At 78.4% G+C, this 328-nt stretch overlaps 1 protein-coding gene across 1 annotated transcript in view; it reads left to right on the forward strand.

Moving 5' to 3' along the window:
* Window positions 1–8: 8 nt before the first annotated feature.
* The window catches only part of PDE10A (phosphodiesterase 10A), a 352,143-nt gene continuing 351,823 nt past the window's right edge, over window positions 9–328 (forward strand). Inside the window, exon 1 of the mRNA XM_019527439.1 lies at window positions 9–172. Coding sequence (XP_019382984.1) covers window positions 109–172 — 64 coding nt within the window. The 5' untranslated portion in view covers window positions 9–108. The remainder of the gene's footprint in view (window positions 173–328) is intronic.

Consider the following 328-nt stretch of genomic DNA (forward strand, 5'->3'; position numbering starts at 1 on the left):
CCGCTGCCCGCGGCCACGGGCTCGCTGGAGCAGGGCTGCGGGGCGGCCGAGCGGCGCCTCCTTCCCCTCCGCCTCCGCCTCCGCCTCGCCCTGCTCCTGGGGCCAGACATGGAAGATGGATCTGCCTCGGGCAGCTGCTTCCGACGCTTCACCGACTGCTTCCTCAGCACCAGTAGGTGTCCGGGCCCTGCCCCTGCCCCGCCGGGCGCACGTGGGAGGCGGCCCGGCGGCCGGGCGCGGAGCACATGGCGCAGGGCTGCGGGAGGGGCGCGGGGCGGGGGCTCCGCTTGCCAACGCCGCTGCCCCGGGGGCCCGGCCACAGGCGGCA

The sequence above is a fragment of the Gavialis gangeticus genome, unplaced genomic scaffold (genome assembly GCF_001723915.1).
Source record: "Gavialis gangeticus isolate Ggan-Ray unplaced genomic scaffold, GavGan_comp1, whole genome shotgun sequence".
In the NCBI taxonomy this organism is placed as follows: domain Eukaryota; kingdom Metazoa; phylum Chordata; order Crocodylia; family Gavialidae; genus Gavialis; species Gavialis gangeticus.